Here is an 18,290-nt window from a genome sequence, read left to right on the forward strand (position 1 = left end):
ATGAAGAACTGCTTGTAATGGTATCATGCAAGATTCCAATTCTTGTGACCTGGGTAGTAGAAAGGGAGGTGCTGATCTCTTCTTCCTGGGATCCAGAGATAGGACATGTGGAAATGGTTCAAAGCTGCATCAGGGCAGGTTGACTTGACATAAGGAAGTAATTCTTTACTGAGAGGGTGGTCAAACACTGCATCAGGCTTCCTAGAGACATCGTCAATGCCCCAAGCCTGTCAGTGTTTAAGAGGTGTTTGGACAATGCCCTTAATAACATGCTTTAATTTCTGGTCAACCCTGAAGAAGTCAGACAGTTGGACCAGACAGTTGTTGTAGGTCCCTTCCAACTGAAATATTCTATTCTATTCTAGTCTAGTCTAGTCCATTCCATTCCATTCTAATTCTCTGAACTGCAGCCTGTGGGAAGGACTCAGGTTGGAGCAGTTCATGAAGAACTGTTTCCTGTGGGAGGGACTCCATGCTGGAAGAGGGGAAGAGCATGAGGAGGAAGGAGCAGAAATGACAAAGCATGATGAATGGATCACAGTCCCCATTTCCCATCCCCCCTGAGCTGCTTGGTGGGATAAGGTAGAATAGTTGGGAGTGAAGTTGAGCCTGTGAAGAAAGGAGGGGTGGGGGAAAGGTGTTTGTAGACTTTTCCCATTATCCTACTCTGTTTAATTGGCAATAAATTAAATTAATTTCCCCAAATCCAGTCCATTTTGCCTGTGACAGTAGTCGGTGAGTGATCTCCTTGTCCTTATCTTGACTGACAAGCTTTTCATCATATTTTCACCCCCTGCCCTGTTAATGGAAAAGGATTGATAGAGTGACTTGGTAGGCACCTGATGGCCAGCCAAGGTCAACCCACCACAGTGCTCAAAATGTGTTTCCTGGACAAAAAAACTATTGCACTCCATCTTCAGCAGTAAAATATACATACAGGTGCTTTTACCCACACTTTTTTCAGTTTGTGGTTAGGACATTTTTCTGATAAACAGAAAACAGGGACTTGAAACCACAGACCCAGGAAGGAACAAAAACATTATTTGTCTTGTTTCATTCAACTGTTCTAACTATTAGGCTACCATAATCCAATTTCACTTTCCCCATACACCACAAGTTTTCCTTAAAGGTGGCAACTGCATTTATTTTTACAGAAGAGGGCTCACTGCTCTGAATTCCAAACAGAAGGCAGATACTTAATGTGCAAAATCTTATCAGTGAGACATCTACACTCTCAAGAAACAGGAATCCAGAAACACCCACCTTACTAGCATTTCCTGCTAGAAACATCTCTCATCAGTGTTACTTATGAGAGCACTTACATTTCTTGAAATGCTATACAGTTAGGCTAGTTATCCAACTGCAGTTGCCCAAATCTTCTCCCGGGGACCTGACTTATTTTCCAAGAACCGTGCCACCTAATTGTTTGTGCCTAAAGTAAGATTTCAATCTGACCCTCCTTATTACAGTAGCATAGCCCAGGGGACTAAAAACTCAAGAGTTGTACCATGCCATGAGAACCAGGAGTCTGTTAAAAAGCCAGAGTTGCCACAAAGACAGACATGACTTTTAGGTTGTTGATGAGTAAGATTTCTAGACTTAAAGCACAACTGCTATAGTTTTCTTTCCTAGTAATTATGCAGTTGGGTGAGCAAAATATTTCCAGTTATTTAGAATTAAAGTGAAGTAACTTTCAATGCATCTTTCCCTTACCAAATTCTTTGCTTGCAGACCTTATTTTTCCCCAATATCTCACCATCAGAAATGTGACTTTTCAGCACATGGAATGACATCTACTAAAACTCTGAGTTTTAGCCCCAAACACTGGACTATCAGAGGGCATCTTTCAACTCCTCAGCAGTCAGAGAGTATAAACTGAGCAATGAACCATTGCCATCCTTCAACATAAGTATCAGAACAGCTGTGAAAGTCTAGAAAAATCTGTCTGGCAACTATCACCGTCTTCCCTTTAAGATAAAAAGGCAGTATTTTTTTTAACTGGCAAACATGACTACAAATTTGACATCTGGCATGCGTTACAAGTGTCTCCTGCACAGTCACAGAGCAGATAACCTTTGTATTCATTAACCTCCATGTTCCTTTCTAAATCAAACCTTGTTGAATACATCACAAAGACATTTATATTTGTGGCAAGCTTGAAGAAATGACAGCTTTGGAACTTCTAGAGATCCCACTCAAGGATGTCAAAATAGCTTCTCCATATTCTCACAAGAACTTGTTACTTCAACTCTGTAGAAATGAAAAAGTTTTTGCAAAAAATTCTGCATCAGAGTTTATTAGGCTCAGCCTAGGGAAGCCTGATGGGTTCTAACAACAACTGCCAGAAGGATGAAACTTCCACAGAATTGGCCAACTGAAACAAGCCAACCAGTATAAAGATTTGTATTTCTCATATACTGAACAATGAAAGAGGCATGTTACATCAGTCAAATCCTTATGCCAAAACTAGTTCTACCTAGCAAGAGTATTTTTGTTACTGCCTGATGAAAACAAAGGAAAATTCTACGGGAATTTTGATACCTCAGGCAAAAAAAAAAAGCTTGGCTTGCTACTAGAGTAGAAAAATGCAGAAGGGATGTAGAAAAGATGGAATCTGAGCAGCTTAAATAGATAAATGGAAACAACACTTAGAAAGAAAGATGCAACATAATGCATAAATACTGTAACAAACAACCGTTAAGAGTAGCTTTTCAGCTTAGGGCACTAGATAGAATTGGTTTGGATGAGAAAGGAAACCACTTTTTTCACTGTGGTTGTGATACTTATCTCTCCCAGACTTCTTGCTTGTGTGAGAAGAGTGGCTAATTACAAAATCAATTACTACAGGGCAACTATAAAAGATCCAAAACCCCAGCATATTCAAAGCTTACCAGTACTCAGTAAAGTCCCCAGGTTCAGGAAAACACCACTACAACAATGAGAGACGTTACACATGCCACTCTATACTTCTCTCCCATCTCAGCTCTCAACAGGTTGTTTTCTGGTTACTGTATGTAACTGATTCTCAGCTCTGGGACTTTTCTTTCATAGCCTGATTACAATGTAGATAGCCATCTCCCTTGCCCCAACTCATTTTCCACTTAATTTATCATGTTTTTGCGATGTCAACAGAGTGCCCCAAATCCAGTGGTTTAAGAGACGTCATACATACCACATACCGCCCCGCCCCCCCGCCCCTCGTTTAGGAACACTACCTTTCACCCCATTTACTTCTTTATGCTAAAAGGTTCACCCGCCTTTCTGACAGCACACTACGCTACAAACTAGCATGACTGATATTTCAGTAAAACTGTTTCTGAGAACAGAAGAAACCACAAAATGATGCAAAAAGCTAGGCGTGCTTATCGGCCATGCCCACCATGTTTTACTGATGATTGCATCTTACTGAACAGCATGTTTTAGGTCCGTGTGAAAGACGGAGCGCTAGAAGGGTTTTGCCCATCCTGACACCAGGTAGCGGGGCCGGATCCGGCCAGGAGGCTCCCACCGCAGGACTGAGCTGCCCGCTGAGCCGACTCCGCTCCTCCGGGGACCCGCCGCCCGCTGCGGCGCCGGCCAGGCTGCGGCGGCCTCCATTCCGCCGCGGCTCCGCCGACACGGGGGGAGCCCAGGAGGCAGCCCGCAGCGCGGCTGGCCGCGGGAGCCGCCCCTCCGCCGGCTACCCGGAGAGATGCCGCACCAGGGCGCGAACGGGCGCCGGCGCCGCGTGCGCGGGACAGCGGCAACCGCCGCCGGCCCCCCAGGCCGCAGCCCGAGGCGGGGGGGGGGCGCCGCGCCCCGCTACGATCCGCCGCCACCCCCCGCCTAAAACGGGGGCGCAGCCGGCGCGGTCGATCCAGCCTGAGCCCTCCGCATCCCGCGGCGCGGCCAGGGGATAGCGGAAGAGAAGGGGAGGGGAGGGCAGGGCCCCGCGCGGCACCCGGGGACAAACCGCCTCACCTGCGCGCAGCGCCGCCGCACACGGCGCCGCCGGCGCCTCCGCGTCCCATTGAGGAGGCGCCGCCACCGCGCGCCAACCGCGCAGACTGCCCCGCCCCCCCGCGGCGGCCGGCCCGCCTCCCCCCCCCCCCCCCGCCACTTCCGGGGGCGCCACATAAGTCTCGGGGCGCAAGGGTCGTCGTCGGAGCTAGCTGGTCAGGAAGAGGTTAAGTTATTGGGCTGTGGTCCTTAGGTCGTGCCGATACCTCTTCTGGGGCAGGTGCGCGCCCAGGGGCCTGGCGGCTCTCCGCGGCGCACGACGTGCCACCGATCTCGCGGAGGAGCCAAGAGGAGGGGGTAGGGATCGACGGCGGGGAGGGGGGGAAGGAAAAACATCGCGCCTGCGTCTCTTCGCGCATGCGCGAGGCTCGCTGCGCTGGCGTGCACGCGGGGTAGCGGCGACTCGGGACTACCGCTCCCAGTATGCTCTGCGTGAGCAAGGCAGATGCAGTCTGCCGCTCCGGGCTGGCGCGTTGTATGCTGGGGGTCGTAGTCTTGGCGGCGGTCGGAAGTAGGGCCTGGGTGCGGCCTTGCCGCTATGGCGCCGGAGAGTGCTGAGGGCGGGTAGGAGTCCTGTGCTGGAAACGCCTCTGGGCGGTGCGGCTGACGCTAGCGAGGTCGCGGAGCTCTCGGACTGAGCGTACTTCTCGGCTTCAGTGGCCACTGCCGCGGCCTGTTCTGTGGGGGCCATGCCTGCTTGCCTCTCCTGTCCTTGTGTGATGGTCTCAATAAACGATAAAGGGGTGTTTGTGAGATGGTGGTTTGGAGTAAGGCAGTGGTTTAATTTACTTCCCTGTGTCCCAAGGCAGAACTGTGGTCATTTGCAATGCAGCTTCCGTCCTGACTGAGGCTTGCTTGTGGTCTGATGGTGCCAACAGTGTGTTTGGGTGTGTCAAAATTGAAGATAGAGATACCTAAGAAATGAACTTACTCTGAAATGGCTGGGGTCTGCCAAAACCGGCTCAGGCTTGCAAAACCTGTGGAGGGTTGTAGGTGAGTGTGTCCGTCTTGTTGCAGGTTCCTGGGAGCACTTTCTTTAGAACAGATGTATTCAGTACTCCACAGGGAGTTCCTCTTTCTGGTAGGAGAGGCAGATAGAGGAAGTACTCTAAAGCTGGTCAAAAAAAAGGCAGTTTTGCAGTTAGGATTGTGATTATGTGTGGGAAAAATGGGCACTAAAAGGTAGAATAATTAGATGTTCGTAGATACGACTGTTTTGGCTAAGATGCTAAAGCAAAAAGAGCCCTGGTTATATGGAAGTTGCATTCTCTTTGCTAAAATGCTTTTCTTGACTGTAAAGCAGTGTATTATTTCCAGCTTCAGATGTATTAAGAATTGATTACTGCTTGTAAAGCAGTATATTATTTCCAGCTTCATATGTATTAAGAATTGATTACGGCTTGTAAAAGTCTTTGTGTTTTACAGAATACCAGATATGTTATGAGTGTTGGTAGAGAAAGCATGTGAAATATCTGAAGTACCATGGCTTATTTTAAATAACAAAACCAGAAGATTTTACAATTTATTCAGTTTTGGGGGTTTTTTGGTTTGGTTTGTTTTTTTCCCCCCAAGATTGGGGCAAACAAAGTAAACTATGTTTTGGGGGAAAAACTGAGCAGGGACATAGGAAACTATCTGGGAAGGAAGCTCATTTCATTTTGTCCTCTTAGGCAGCAATCCAGCAGACTGTTGAAGTACTTAACAGCTTTTCACCAGTATTCTTTTACTGTCAGAAATGCTAGTTAATCAACTTCTTTAAAACAGAAATACAACCTATATCACAGTAGCTTCCTCTTCCTTTCTGCTGCTAGTTATCCAGTTTACCAACTTAGTGGGTTACTTTGACTTGTGCTATCAGCTGTAAATTTACAAGAAACTGCTGTGCCAGCCACGATTGCTAGAATCTACTGTGTTCTTCCTTCACTACTTCCCAGTTCTGAAACACCCTCTTCACAGACAGGACTGTAGTGGTGAAAAGTTTATCTGTGCTAGTTCTCTCAGATATGAGATTTTATCTTTAAAACACTAATGTTGTATGACAAGAGACTTGGTTGTTTTTGAAAGCCAGCTCTAGGTTGTGTGAAATGAAGTATTTATTCAGTGGGGCAAAGGTCTTGTCACTGAATATGAAGTTCCTGGCATGCATTTGACATTGATAACAGCAATGTTATGCCCAGCTGTATATGTAGAATGTGATAGTTTATAAATAACATACAGCATTTTACTTTCTGGGAGGAGTGGAATAAATTAAAGCAGGCATAATCACTCTTTAGAGCTCTTTACTTCCTTCCCACCCTCAGTATAGTAAAGGTAGGTGAGAGTCTATAAATTGAAAAATCAACATCCGGATTTATGCGTTTGGCATTCAAATGGCATCACCATATAATGAGCTAATGTAGATTCCAGAGTCAGTGGCTACTGTCACTTCCCCATAACTATATGCCATTTAGCAGATATGGTAGACAAACAGATTACTCTTTTTAGCAAGCTATGTATTGTCTCATTGTCAAGTCTTGGGACACTGGCAGGATAAGGAAGAAATTAGCTTACTGCTATGGGTAACCAGCATTCATTAAGAAATTATGACATGGCAGACCCCAAGCCTGATCCTGCTCTTGTAGACATCAATTAGAGCAGAATCAAACTGCCATTCCATCTACATCTTCGTTGCTGCTGAGCAGATTCGGAGGGAAAAAAAAAAAAAAAAAGGCAGCTGAAATTACATAGAGCCTGCATGTTTTCTATGCCTGTGAAATTTCCACTTGTCATTAATTGATTATTATTTTGATGCTATTCTTGCTAGACCTAAGTTTTTCCTGTGCCAATGTTGCATTTTAGTAATGTCAGTTTATTAATGTGATCAGGGAAGTCAACATGTGTCAGAGAATGAATTGTTACCATGGATGTGGAGTCTGATTCGGGACTTCAGAATCTAATTGTCAGATGAATTAATGAGCAAAGTAAATTTCTGTCAGTTTCTGTTTGGGGAGTTGTTTTTTCCTATTTGTCTACCTGTTTTTTTCCCACTAGGGTGGTCTTTGAACAAATTTAATCTCTAACACACCTGCATTTGAGAGCTATCCAAATGTTTAAGAATGAGCTGAACAGTTTTTCTCTGTGGTCTCATTTTCCCCTGTGTCCAATGAATATAGTAGAAGGCTGATTGTTTGGAAGATTTAAAATACAGATGGACAAAACCAACTTTGCCTAGAAAAAAAAAAAAATCAGTGTATTGAGCAGTGTTCCTCATTGCTTAAGTTGATAGCATGGGGACATCAAGAGCAGTGCAGTGGATGGTGTAACATCCTCTTAGATTCTATATTATCGGGATACCTCTGAACTACAAAGAAACCAGTAAAAACTGAAGATGTGCTCCTCTGAGAGTTGCTCCATCTAACAAATACTGTGCATTTTGTCAGGTTAGCAATGGTCCGTAGTGGAAAAAATGGTGGGCTCCACTTGAAGCAGATTGCATACTACAAGCAAACAGGGGAGTATCATCCCACAACATTATCAAGTGAAAGAAGTGGAATCAGAAGAGCAGCCAAAAAATTTGTTTTCAAAGGTAAAGATATTCTCTCAAAATGTTTTGAAAATAGATTTTTAGGTGAAGATTTGCTGATACGAAGAAAAGAGAAAGTGGGATCTTGTTCTGTAGCACACCATGACTTTAATATACATTCCCTATGAAACAAAGACTCTGCTTAACCCTTGTTAATATGTAACAGGATGTTTATAGAAATGGGAACTCAGTCTGCCTTAGTCCTTTCCAGGAGGGACTATCTATCTAAAAGCTAAACCTCATTCTAGGTACTGTGGCAATACGTAGCCATTGCAATTGATAATTCAAAGGTCTACAGAAGGAGAGGTCCAAATCTGCAGCTATATACAATGAATTCTCTGATCTGGAGGACGCTGCATGTGGCTGGGTAGAAGTGCAAGAATGGCTTTGCCGTCTGTCACCTTAGAGTCTCCTGGTTTATCACAGCTTTATTGCATCCCTGCAAGGAGGTGTGTGAGCCTTTGTAGCCTGCTGTGCTCTCTCAATCTCATCAAACCTGTCAAGTCTATGTAGAGGGAAGGTAGGGAGGAGTCAAAGGAATAGCAATGTCAGGTTGCTGGCAGGCAAACAGTAAGTCTCATAATGTATCCTGCCTCCTCTTCACACCCCCGGCATTAGCTTGTGTATCAGTCAGACTTCCTGTGGAAATGTTGTTTGCATTCTGATTTACCCTTGTAATGCCTCATGTCTAGATTAATAAACATAAGTGAACAATTGGTTCTTTAGAGGAAATAATTAAAGTATTTATAAACAAAAAGCTACATTTACACAGAAATGAATTGAAGTTGATTTAAATTCTGTACTGAATCACACGCAGTAGTTTAGTAAACTAAGCAGAAGATGAAGGGCTTGCATATAAACTGCTGGTACTTTTCTTCTTTCAGAAAATAAATTGTTCTATGTTGGAAAAGACAGAAAACAAATGCGCCTAGTAATTGTTTCAGATGAAGAGAAGAAAAAAGTGCTTGAGCAATGCCACGAAAATGCTGCTGGTACTCATCATGGCATATCAAGGACACTGACTTTAGTGGAATCTAATTACTACTGGACCTCTGTAACAAATGATGTCAAGCAGTGGGTATGGTCTCACAGCTACAAGATATTTTTTAATCTAGTCTGTTATAAACATTTTGTGATCATATGACTGATACAGCAAGCACCCATACTGCTTCGTGATGAGGAAACAAACTTCCAATCAAACTGTAAATGGTCTTCTTGGCAAAACATAGTGTTTTCTTTTTCTTTTTTCCTCGTACTACTGACCGCGTGGTTTGCATATTGCTGTATGTCACAGCTGTACTGTATTTAAGTATGCAGGGCACATCTGGTATTTGAAAGGTATTTCTCTTGCAAGGACTCTTACATGTCTTTGTTAGGATGCAGTGTACCATTCCAAGGATATGTGGCCAGAATGACTGCAGGCAGATAATGTTCCTTCTTCACCCAAAGATACATAGACATGATCACCAGGCAATATGTGATCCTTGAGGAAACTGTGTGTGAATGTCCTTTATCACCAAATTACTGTTGCTGTCAGCTTCCTGCATCACCTGAATACTATGGGTTCATGTACAGCTGTAACATGAACTGAAAATTAGTCTTTGCTTTCAATTCAGACTTGGACAAAGGGACTTTGTCTTGCAGATAAAGCTGACCCATGTTATGCCTGGAAGATTATGTATATTGCCAATGTTTTTCAACCACAGCATACACGGTAGAACCAGAAGGGGGATGATTGGGACTTTATTTCTACCCCTGCTGCTTCGTACTTCCTTTAGGATTTACAGGTGGTAATGGATATTAGAATATATACTGTGGACTTGAAAGAGCATAGCGCTTTCAGCATGGGGAGAGTTCAGCTAGGAATTCCTGCACGTGTCCTTCTTCTGGCCTTCACCGTTGTTTGGTTTTGTTTTGTTTTTATGCTGGGGCTGAAAAATCTAAGGGTAAAAAATGATATGAAAGATGATAAAATGAATTTGTTTCACATTGCCTGGTCTGACCTAGCTTACAGAGGGATAGTGGAGACTTACGATCCTGCTGATTGTCTTAAACCTTGACCATCACTTTTTATTGATAGCATCTCCCCTAATTTTTTGCACCAGGTATATGCGTGCCAGCATTGCCAAGTGGCAAAGAATACAACCACCACAGCACCTAAAACACACCCTATCAAAGCAGAGGACCCGTGGACAGCAGTCACTGTAGACCTAATGGGACCTTTTAATGTTACCAACAGAAGCCACAAGTATATCGTGATTATGACAGATTTGTTTACAAGATGGACTGTTATCCTGCCACTGCATGACCTTTCAGCAGCTGAAATTGCTAAGGCAATCATAAATGTGTTTTTCTTATATGGGCCACCTCAAAAAATGCCTATTGACCAAGAGAAGGAGCTTGTTTATCAGGTAAATATTTACATGGCTGGTTTCTTTTTTTTTTCCCCCAAGAAAAAATACATTTTTTCCCTGTACTGAATTTGAATTTTAGACCATTCTTGAAAAAGACTACATTTTTTTTTTAATTAAAGAATAAAATGACTAATTATTTGTAATTGTAATATTATGCAATGTTTCCCATTGTTTTATTCTTTGGATAAGGAAAAAAATTATTTCCTGGCAGTCATAGTGCAAGTTTTGTCACTCAGTTGCACTGGCTCTTTCACACTCCAACATGCTGTATTTAATTTGTCCTTATTGTCCAATATAGCAGATAGTTAAAGCTATTTTTGACATTGGCCTATTATGATTATGAAGAACTGTTCACACTTTGATCCTTTCAGAGATGAAGAAATCATGAGACCACAGTATGAAGTAAATGACGAGTTAGTGGCAGAAATGTGTTTAGAAACCATCAACTACTGGCTCCTATGCCATACTGATTACTTTAGCTGTCACTCTGAATCCTGGACTGTTTGGTGAGAGTAGGTATAGGATTTTTGCTCAGTCACCATAATATCAACAAAACAGTTGGAAAGCTGAATTTACTTGAATTGTGATACAGAAAAGGGAAACCTTTAGTAATTGTGTTCTTTTCTTTTGAAGATAAATGAAGAACTGTTTGCAGTGTTTGGAATGAAACAAATTGTATTGTCGTATCCTCAGACAGATGATGTAAATGAAAGAACATGCAAAACAATCAAAGGTTTCCTTAACAAATACTGTACTGACCATCCAAATAATTGGGATGAACATTTGTCTGCTATTGCCTATGCTTTCAATTTGACAAATTTGGTATGTGAAGGTTCTTCCTCTTTTGATTGAAGTCCTGCAAAATATCTTCAAAACTGTACGCTAAATTTGCTTGCTTTTTGCTCCCCTTTCAAATAGGAGCCAGATCAAAACATCCCATACTTTCAAATGTTTAATCGTAGCCCACATGTTGAGCCAATGAATGTAAGCGTGGAAGGAGAATACAGTATGTTTGCAAAAATATTTGAAGCAACTAAAAAAGCCAGTCAAGCACTGGAAGAAGAGAAGACCTCAGATTGCCAGGTAAATGTTATACATTCAAATTTTACTAGAAAGAAGACTGAAGATAAAAAAGATGGAAAGGCTTGAAGTGTGAAATATAACTAACTTTTTAAAGCAGTCAAGTTTTGTGGGTTTTTTTCATCTGTGTGTAGGGTGGGTTGTTTTTTTTTTCTTTTTTTTTTTTTTTTCTCCTCTCTATTCAACTGTGATCCCTGAATTCCAGTGTAACAATTCTCATCTGTATTTGGAGAGGGTACCTTAAGAGACCTACTGCCAAGAGATTTCTATCAGACTCACAGAGCTGCATATCTACGGAAACTGAAAACCATTGCCTAAGAACTATTGATTTATGAAGATACAATCAATTTCCTCAGAACTCTCTAGATGTACATATTGTGAATTACACACATCCAAGACCACGTAATGTTATGCTTCTGCATTATTAACTAATGTTACGAAAATACATGTTTACTTTTGGAAAAAGAAAATGTAATTCATCTGTATCTTTCTACAGGTGGAGAAAAACACTTCAAAGGAACAAAAAATCAGAAACAAAATCACTGTCAAAAGGAAACCAAAGCAATTAAATAACCTTCGACTTAAAGTTGGTCATGAAGTCCTCAGGCAAAGGAAAAACTGGTGGAAAGATGGTCGTTTCCAGTCAGAATGGGTTGGTCCTTGTATTATAGATTATATCACAGATAACGGCTGTGCAATATTAAGAGATGCTACAGGATCCAGGCTGAAAAGACCCATCAAGATGTCTCACCTCAAGCCATATGTACGACAGTCTAGTGAAAAAGGTGTGTAAGTGTATTTCATATATATTTATGTCAAAAATTTGGGGGGTTTGGTGTTTGTTTGTTTGTGGGTTTGTTTTTTTTTTTTCACTTTTCTGTTATGACTTGGTGTTAAGTTATCAGCCACCATTGTAATTTAAACTGACTGGGTAATGTAATAATTGAAGTTTTCTGTAAGAACAGTGAATGTGAGTGGCTTCAAACCTATGCAGAGCATGGAATAGAACTAATGAATTCTGTTTAAAAATTGCTTCCATTAAAGTTGCTTCTAATCTGTGGTTTGGCCCTGTTCATACTGGCTGGTGAAAACATGCTAGAAGTATAATCAGGCTGAACTGTATTCAAAGAGCATTTTCTGACCATGTTTCTGTTTTGATGTAGACAGGTTTCACATTTATTTTGCTTGTGCAATAGAAATGGTTTTTTTTTGTTGTTTTCTGCTTAGTCTGACTAGTGCTGATAATATGTGTTTAGACTTTTTTTCACAACAAAAGAATGTCCTCTAAAGCCTTGAAGTAGAAGGACTATGTCAGAGAACCAATTCTTGGAGAGTTTATTTTGAATTGTGCTACTGAAGAAGTAAATGTGTTTCTCTTGCCAGACCAAATAAGATTGTCATGCTCTGCACTAGGACTGCTAGAAATTCCCAAAGACTTGGGAATTTCCGACCACCACTCTTGCTCTTACACATTCAGTATGTCCTTTTGCAGTGCTGCTGTGTTACTCAAACAGTGGCAGCTGTTTCTTTTCCATTGATGCTGTCTCTGAGTCACTGTAGGCATGCTGAGGAAAATGAATACTTCTGTTTAGAAGACTTCTGTCACAGAACAGGCTGCTTTTTGGTTCAGGGTTCTTGAAAAGTAGAAAAATTCCCACCCTGTTGGCATGTGTGGTTGATCTTTGGTTCTTGAAAATGCATCAGCTACGTTGAGATGATAATTTTTTTCCATCACCACTTAAAGCTTGAGTGGTTTGCAAAGCTGAGACTAATTCTGGAATTTCATGTGAGAAGCTGATATGCCAGTTGTCGGTTACAGATTTCATAACCAAGATATGGATTCATGTTACATCTCTAGGACACTACTTTTACTGTTGCATGATCACTCTGTGGCTTCCAGTCCCTCATTAAATTGCTGATCCATAAGGAGGAAGTCACATGCATTTCAAGCATGCAGATAATCTCCAGCTATTACAACGACTTTGGTAAATTCTGTTACAGTATAAATAGTTAAATGCAGTTTATAGGATCAGAGCCTGCTATGTTTACCACTAAATACTGCAGAAGAAGTACCTAAACATAGTTTCTTCCCTTTCCCAGGAAGTCACTAAAGATTAGTTGCCTAACACAGGCAAAAAATTCAATGATTATAAATACTCACAAATCTTAAAATTATAGACTGATATTCATACATATTTACATTGTGCAGAGAGGTAAAGCAGTCTTTGACAAAATAATTGCCAGCCTTTATCAAACAGCCTAGCAGCAATTGAGAAAAAATTATTTCAGTTGAATAAGAGCAATGAAACTGAGCAGTGAATGACATAGTGAATGAAATCTTTTTCATCCATAAAGAAACATATGTATTGTTGTAACAAAGGATTTCTTTATTAGCAGGGGTGGACTGTTTTTATCTGCAACTTATTATTCCTATTGCTGTGGTGTAAGTCTGGTGCTGCCCCACCAGACTGGTGGCATCACCTTGGATGGGAACAAAGTAGTGAAATAAATGTGGAAGAAGTACATCATAGGTGAGGGTGTTTGTGGCCTTGCCTACCAACTTTGTTAGTGTTACTAAGTGTTTTGCTTATCTTGCTCCAAAAATCTGAAGTGCATCTGTGAGTTTGGGAGCTTTAAGGAGGGAAGGCAAAACCTGAAGATGGAGTACTCATTTTTTATGTGAGGAAAATAATCTTGCACACAAGAATGGGCAATCAGAAGCAAAGTAGTTTTTGATAACCTCTTGTCTAAGGACAAACAATAACACTCAAAGTTTGATAACACTCTTGGTCTAAGGATAAATCCTGAGTTGGTGCACTGATAGAGCTGTTGGTACAGGCATCACAGGTTTGCAGTCTGGGTGTACCTGGGTTGCTTGCTACCTGTGTGTCTTTACAGCCAGGCAGAGGTTCCAGGACACCTTATGTATGCATGTGTTTATGAGTCTATAGCAACATTTTGTTTTCCTTAATTGAGTATAGTTTGGTTTATATATTAAACACAAGAGAATGCCTCTAGGTCCAGTGCTCAAGTGATTCAAGGAGTGCAGATAGGCAGATTTAGGACATATCTATTGAGAAACATAGGCAGAAAGTGCCATTTCACCTCCACTGTACCTCCCACAAATGTCCCTCTTTAGACCTACATCTTAAAGGAATTTGCAGCCCCCTGTACAGAGATACTAATCTGTTGAATGACTCTTCTGTATTAACAGAACACCTCAGTTCACACTAAGGTCCTTGTGTGAGCAGGAAGATAGGCCCTAACCTCATCTTCCAAAACAGAAGTCTTAATGCCATATTGATAGGTACACTTCTAATTTGTCTGATTAGACTGTTTTAATTTTATTTGAACTCATTTGGAAAAGCCAAACACTGTAACTATTTATTGGATAGAAGAAAAGTTCAACAGTACTATATAGCAGCAATCACCATTGTTTTTAGTAAAACTGGTTTATTTCTTTTTTTTTTACTTCTTAAAAAAAAGCCTGTTGTGTTGCATTAAGACTTCCCCGCAAGAGCTTGGAGTAGCCACATTTCTCTGTGTGTGTGCACAAAATGGAAGAATCTACGTGTCCATTCATTTAAGGTATTTGTTCAGTAGGTGACTGTGACAGATGTTAAGCTAGTCATTGACCTAGCAAAGAAAAACTCTTAATGTGGAGCACTGTAAACATTGTTTTGTGGATGTAGTAAGACGCAGCCAAACATCTGATGCTCAGTCAAATAGGAAATTCACATTATCAGACTACTGTCACTCAGACATTCTTGTCCTCTTATGAAAATTGTTTTGAAAAGTAAGTTAGCACCTCACAAACATTTTAAGTGTGGCTTGAAGGATCTGACTTAATGGCTGCTTTTCTTTTACAGACAACCATTACTTTTTACAAGGTGCAGTAGTTGTTGACCATGACTATATTGGCTTCTCTGAAGGATCCTATAATCCAAGCCAACAAGACTCTGATGCTGAAGGGGAAATAAATGCCTACACAACAGATGTCATATCTGTTCTACAAATGCCACCTGCAGCCTGCAAAGACCAAGAATCAACAGATGGTAAACATCAGTTTGAGCTGACAGAAGATCATTGCATTGAATCAAACACTACAAAGCCGGAACAATGGCCTTCACCCTGTTGGACACTTCAGACCAAGACAGAGGATACTTAAGCATAGTCTCATGTCACATTTTATTGCCAAACAGTTTGGAACTTCTGTGGCAGACTGAAAAAAAATGTAATAGCTCCAAATTCCTTAACCAAATCCACTTTACCACTTAATGACTGTAAGAATATTGCAGGTGTCCACTGGTTAATTTGTGTAGGCATTAAGAAGGAATTGCTCTGTTACTAGAACCATAGGCACAACCCCGTAAAAGCACATGTCCTTCTACTGTATGACTTTAAAAACATTGTAGGTGTCCAGTGGTTGATTTATGTGGGTGTCGATAATCACTCACCTGGTGACCAAAAGTACAGGCAAACCCTAGTAAAAGCACGTCTTCTTCATGCATTTGAATTCCAGATTTTGTTGGTAGAATGGCAATGTGGCTATACCTTACTGTTATCTTCTCAGGACACAGTGCATCGTGTCACTGTAATGACCTTTTCATTAATCCTTAGATGATTCATTCCTAATATGCAGAGATACTGTGGGATAAATGTAATCTAAGAAACTTGAAGTAAATTTTGCCTTCACTGCAGAGAAGCTTATGTCTTCTTTTTCCTGTTATAAAAAATGGTTTCCTGTTCTCTTGGATGAAGCTGCAATCTCTGATTTACACCTTTTAATTTCTAGTCTATCCCCCAGCTTTAAGATGTCACAAAACAGTAAAGATGTCAAAGTCAAGTCCATGTTCTGCACATGAAACAAGGCCTTCAGCTGCTTCCCACTCATCAAAATTGCTAGTGTGAGCAATTTTAATTTCTCAGGAGTGTCAAATCTTAAGACCATCCAGCATTCATCTGTGCTTTCTTCACAAACATCTGGTTTCCCTTACAATTACATCTTCTTTGAGTGTACAGCTGTGGAGATTTCCACTGAAAGTGGTCTAGGAAGGGCGAAGCACTGATATTACTTATTTTCTGAATTCCTCAAGCAAGTAGTTACTGGTCTGCATTTACTTCTCAGAAGACTATATTTCAAAGTCAGCTGAACAGGAATTGTGTCACATGTAAAGCTCATAAGTGCAAGTCAATTCTTTTTATGGGAGACTGACATGAAGAGGAAGAAAACTGAATTTAGAAATTCATCAACTTCTATTTGATATTTTAGGAGATTTGCTTATCTTGCTTGCTGAACATGTGTGTTCCCACCCATCTTTGCTGCTGAATGTTGTGTGACTTGTAACACAGATAGAGGAAAAGTCCTATTTATTAAGAGTTTTCAGTTAATCTTATGTAACATGACATGGTCTTCAAGGCTGATTGGGTACCAAACTCATACAGAAATTCATACCTAATATACAATATGTCTTTGATATCATGGGCTGCAGCTGTGTAAGAAAAGAGCTCAGATTTATGACAGGATCTTATTTTCAAATGCAGAATACTTAATGCTCAAAGTACTTTTTGTCTTCTGAAAATCCAGTTTTACATATGTACTTTTTCTCCACTGTCGTGGTTTGGGCCTGATTGGCAGCCAACCACCGCGCAGCAGCTCTCTCTCCCTTCCCCTCCAGCAATGAGAAGGGACAGAGAGCCAGGCTTGGGGTTTGAAATAGGACTGGGATGGGGAAAAATTCCTCTTTATGATCACGAGCAAAAGGCAGACTCGTTAGGGGAAGAAAAAAAGAACATACATTTATTACAGACACTAACAACACATAACAGTGTAGGACAGTGAGAAGCATTGCCACATCTTGAGAACACCTTCCCCCCACCCCTCCCTTCTTCCCGGGCTCAGCTCTGCTCCCGATATCTCTACCTCCTCCCCCAGTGGTGCAGGGGCAGGGAATGGGGGGTGCAGTCAGCGCTGCCACTTTCCTTATCCTCGGTGAGGGGACTGTCCGAAACTTATTCCCCCTGCTCCATTGTGGTCCCCCTCTCACAGGAGACAGTCCTCCACAAACTTTCTCTGACATGAGTCCCTCCCATGGGCTACAACGTTCCCCACACTGTTCTGGCATGGGACACCAACTTTTTCCAACTGGATTCTCTCCCACAGCTGCAGCCCTTCCCGAGCTGCTCCGGCGTGGGACTCCCCCGCATGCTGCAATCCTCCCAGTGCTGAATTACAGCAGCGGGGCTACCTTTTCCCATGAGACCCCGGCCTTCTTCGGGCACAGCACCTTGATTATACCAAGCAGAAGCCACAGGCCATAAATCAATGTCTGCTCCACTGTAGATCTCCATGGGTGGCAGGGGGGGCCGCCCTGCTGTCTCACCACAGGATACAGGGGGGTCTCTGCTCCGGCACACCTCTCCCTTCCTTTCTTCCTCCGTTCCTCCACTGACCTTGGTGTTCATGCAGCTGCAGCAACTCTTCCTCACAAGTCCAACTGCTCGTCACCACGTCCCTTCTTAAATACGTTATCGCAGAGGCGCAGCTGATTGACTCAATTTCCCAAACAGAAGTGGAGCTGGCTTGGAGCTGGGGGAGCTTCGAGAAGCTTCTCACAGGGGGCCGCCCCAATAGCCCCCTCCCCTGCCACCAAAAAACTCCACCACTCACTCAACCCAGGACATCCACTGACTCTTTCAGAAAGAGGGTAGTGGAAGGCAGTTGTGGATGCTGACTTAACCGGTTCCTCCTGTATGCTAGCTCCATGGAGTACTGTGAGATGAAAAGCTTTGTTTTGGCATTGACAAATATACGCAAGCTGAGAAGCCCATCCTTCTGTTAGCTGCTGTTACCCCCAAGCCATGCTGGCCTTTGAGGACAGCTGACCTTCACAGTCATCAGTCTAGTGCAGTCAGGAAATTAAAGAAAGGGGGGTTGGTGAAATACATTGGTCTTGTTTAAAAAAAAATGCTAGGAAATCCTGTTAAAATAGTTACAGCAGAAAGATACCCACATGTAAATATGACATAACCAGTAATTGGGAACAGTAGCCTTATTTTTATTTTTTTGTCCCCCTGTAATGAGCACTGAGGTAATACAGTATCTTTTCTCTGGAATAGTAGTTTAAAGACAATAATCTGTTTGAGTGCTGTGTGCCATGGGCACTGGAGTTTCTTGTCATGATAATGACCTTAACAGAGGCCCAGGCTCTTGAAGTCAACGCCTTCTCCTTTGT

General features: G+C 42.1%; 2 protein-coding genes across 12 annotated transcripts in view; one reads left to right on the forward strand and one right to left on the reverse strand.

Annotated features, from left to right (window-relative positions):
* PPIP5K2 (diphosphoinositol pentakisphosphate kinase 2) overlaps positions 1-4,313 on the reverse strand; it is a 51,866-nt gene extending 47,553 nt beyond the window's left edge. For 7 of the 8 annotated variants that reach the window (XM_033006529.2, XM_033006527.2, XM_033006524.2 and 4 more), the window contains exon 1: positions 4,206-4,313. The gene's annotated coding sequence lies outside the window, so the exon portion shown is untranslated. Of the gene's footprint in view, positions 1-3,960; positions 4,029-4,205 lie in introns of those variants that run through there. The other variant, XM_042787648.1, reaches the window with a different exon arrangement.
* Positions 4,205-15,755, forward strand: GIN1 (gypsy retrotransposon integrase 1). Of its 4 annotated transcripts, XM_033006530.2 has the most exons (9): positions 4,252-4,296; positions 4,805-4,992; positions 7,419-7,564; positions 8,446-8,639; positions 9,667-9,972; positions 10,609-10,797; positions 10,894-11,058; positions 11,552-11,840; positions 14,925-15,755. In XM_033006530.2, the coding sequence occupies exons 2-9, from the start codon at positions 4,937-4,939 to the stop codon at positions 15,221-15,223; spliced, it is 1,644 nt and encodes a 547-aa protein (XP_032862421.2). In that variant the 5' UTR covers positions 4,252-4,296; positions 4,805-4,936; the 3' UTR covers positions 15,224-15,755. The 4 variants fall into 4 exon arrangements, with proteins under 4 accessions (XP_032862422.1, XP_032862421.2, XP_042643583.1 ...); XM_033006531.1 differs by lacking the exon at positions 4,805-4,992 and having other exon boundaries at positions 4,205-4,296; XM_042787649.1 differs by lacking the exon at positions 10,609-10,797.
* Positions 15,756-18,290: the final 2,535 nt, after the last annotated feature.

Source organism: Tyto alba, unplaced genomic scaffold (genome assembly GCF_018691265.1).
Source record: "Tyto alba isolate M040663 unplaced genomic scaffold, T.alba_DEE_v4.0 Super-Scaffold_13, whole genome shotgun sequence".
Taxonomy (NCBI): domain Eukaryota; kingdom Metazoa; phylum Chordata; class Aves; order Strigiformes; family Tytonidae; genus Tyto; species Tyto alba.